Raw genomic sequence first — 2,707 nt, 5'->3', positions numbered from 1 at the left:
GGGGGGAAAGGGAGGGGGAGCTACTGGGAGCAACATAAATAATACCGGCAGGATAAAGGGGCAAAATATTAATTAAAACCATTTTATAATTTATTAAGAGGTTAAATAGTAAATAGTCTCTGGATCTTCCACTCTCAGCAGGTGCCAAGACTTCACATTTTCTTGTGTCGGGAGATTCTGTACACCCTTCTTTTGATGGATGACAAAGCTAGAAACAGGATGTTAAGGGTAGGGGAAAAGAGGGGGGGCTTGACACTGAGAAAGGAACCAGAATAAAAGATAAAATACTGTGCTGTCGTCTTGTGCAGATCGAAGCTTCTCCCAGCAGCTGCAGCCTCCCAAGAGTTCAAAGCAAAGGGCTGTCTGGGGACCTTCTCCCCCTTCTGTGCCACTCCCCAACGAGGGGGAAAGTCCCAGATCTGCACAGCCGACTTATCTCCGGGAGAACCTGTTTTTAAAAGCTTTGATAGTCTTTGCCATCATGGGTGCAATTTCTGCAACAGAGAAAGAAAAAAGAAAAAAGAAAAAAACTAAATCAACCAAAAAAACCTGCACATTAAAGCAGCAGTCGCAGGCTGGGAGAGCAGAGAGCAATCCCAAGCTGCAGCCCTGGCAAAGCAGACGCAGGGCAGGCGTAAGCGTGAGCTCTCTGGTCACGGCCTATGGTCTTCTTGTCAGTCCCAGAGCGAGGAGAGCCCACGGGGCTTTCTGCGCTGCCAGACCACCCATCTCTGCCTAAACTCTCCCTGCTTCCCTGCCAAGGGAGCTGCACTACACTGTCATTGTTCCAAACAGCCGGACAGAGACGGGAGGACAGCAGGAGGGGAAAGGCCGGGTTTCTGCCGCACCTGGACCATTAGGACAGGCTGAGGCAGTCAGCACTGAGCGGGCAGCTGGGTCGGATGTTTCCCTGCGCTTTGTCTCGGGGGCCGCTGGGTCTGATGTTTCCTTGAGCTTTGTCTCGTGCAAGGATTCGGAAGAGCCTTGAGCCTCTCCTCAGGGAGAGGAGAGAGGCCCCCAGCATCACCCCCCCCGCCTAGCCGGGATTTCTCTTAGAGCAGAAGCAGCACATTTGAGCGTTGGTAAAGGAGGAGCTCTAGGAGAGCAGAGGGATGTTCTGCGGCTTGTACTTACTCTTCACTGGTGGTTTCCTGGGGTCACAGGAAGAGAAGGTGCTACCTGAAGATGGGACAGAGTGGGCACTGCTGGTGCTGGGCCCATCATAGGACTGCTCCTCACTCACACGAGTGTGGCTCTTGCTGGATGTGTAGAGGACTGGTTTTATTCTGAAACAGATGGGAGTGACATTTCAGGAAAGGATTCTCTCTGGATTCTCTCTGGTTTGATGCAATTCTTCAGATACAAGCCACATTGGTTACCAGCAGTATGGCTGAGACCGTGTGGAACCAGTGGTGACCAAGATCTGCATGCTTCCCAGCAAGACAGACTATTACAGTTATAAGTTTCCCTGCAAAAGCACCTTCCGGACACACAGTATGCTTTCCTGCCAGGACACAGAGCTTCAGGGGCATGCTGGCAGGAGCCCCCAGAAAAAGAGACCCTGAACAGCCAGTGCTACTGAGAAACACTCACTTTGTCTTCTCTGGAACAAGAGCTCCTCCAGTTCCAAACTTCTCTTGTCTCCTTCGTACGTCCCGAGGGGGCTTTGCTGCAGAGTTCACAAATGCCATTTTGGCCACTCGACCTGCAGGAGGCCAGAAGGAAACAGTGCTTAGATCCAACGTATTATAAAGGAGGGTCCTCAGTGCCTGTCTTACTACAGCAAGATCCAACCACCTCTCCCCAGTTCATCCATTCCAAAGCTCAGGCAACAGCCTCCTCCCTAAGGTCTGAACCTCTTGCACTCACCTGCACGGGCTGTGAGAAATCAGAATGATCAGGTCAAAGGTTACCATTAGGTTCACCCAAAGAGCAGGGATGCTTCTGCCCACCCCAATGTTCTTCAACCCCAGTATAGAGAAGCCACTCAAGCAGAGCAGGAGGTGCCTCTGCAGACCTACATATACTTGCTGTAAAATACAGCTCTGGCTAGACTGCATCATCAAAACCACAGAAGTAGTCTAGAGACTGCTAAGCCAATAAGCAAAGGCCACCATATAAAGAACAGAGTTCAGCAAAACTTAAATTGGACTCGATGGAAACCAGACACTCCCGAAGACCTTCCCGACACCAAGACATCCCCGAGGCAGCAGTCCCAGGCCCCTCTCTCATCATTCAGCCCTACTTTACCTTTGGGTTTGTTGGCGTGAGCTGAGCCAATATTCCGTGCTAACATGAGCAGCCGCTGCTCTCGTGCATCATGAAGTCGAAGATACATCTCTCTCCAGGACTCAAACTCTTCTGGCTTCTCGTTCTTGAAGTCTCTGAGACAGTGGTTGTGCCACAGCTGATCTGTATCCTCAATGAGGACCTGAAAGAAGCCCAGACGTAAGCTGGGATCCCTGCTGACACCTTCCCTCCCCTCTCCCTCAGCACCAGCGACACGGGAACATCACTGAGGGCAAGACAGCTTTGGGAGCAGCTTGCAGCAAGAGGTGGGCATGTGGCAATTCCAGGAACTCAGGACTCGCCAAAGCCACCTCTTGTTGTGAAGAGCACTCTTCTTTACGATGGAGCTATTGCAGATGAGGACAGAACGTGGCTCCCGTGTGTCACCATCCCTTCCCCGGGCCCAGGCACTCACATG

The 2,707-nt window shown here is 51.6% G+C and overlaps 1 protein-coding gene across 1 annotated transcript in view; it reads right to left on the bottom strand.

Moving 5' to 3' along the window:
• Positions 1–242: 242 nt before the first annotated feature.
• Positions 243–2,707, bottom strand: part of TCEB3 (transcription elongation factor B (SIII), polypeptide 3 (110kDa, elongin A)) — a gene marked incomplete at its 5' end in the record, with an annotated part of 7,565 nt that continues 5,100 nt past the window's right edge. Inside the window, 4 exons of the mRNA XM_009882774.1 lie at positions 243–494; positions 1,135–1,286; positions 1,594–1,705; positions 2,251–2,453. Coding sequence (XP_009881076.1) covers positions 433–494; positions 1,135–1,286; positions 1,594–1,705; positions 2,251–2,453 — 529 coding nt within the window. The remainder of the gene's footprint in view (positions 495–1,134; positions 1,287–1,593; positions 1,706–2,250; positions 2,454–2,707) is intronic.

The sequence above is a fragment of the Charadrius vociferus genome, unplaced genomic scaffold (assembly GCF_000708025.1).
Source record: "Charadrius vociferus isolate BGI_N301 unplaced genomic scaffold, ASM70802v2 scaffold783, whole genome shotgun sequence".
NCBI lineage: Eukaryota > Metazoa > Chordata > Aves > Charadriiformes > Charadriidae > Charadrius > Charadrius vociferus.
Note: the sequence above shows the minus strand (reverse complement) of the source record. Positions and strands in the feature narration are given on the sequence as shown.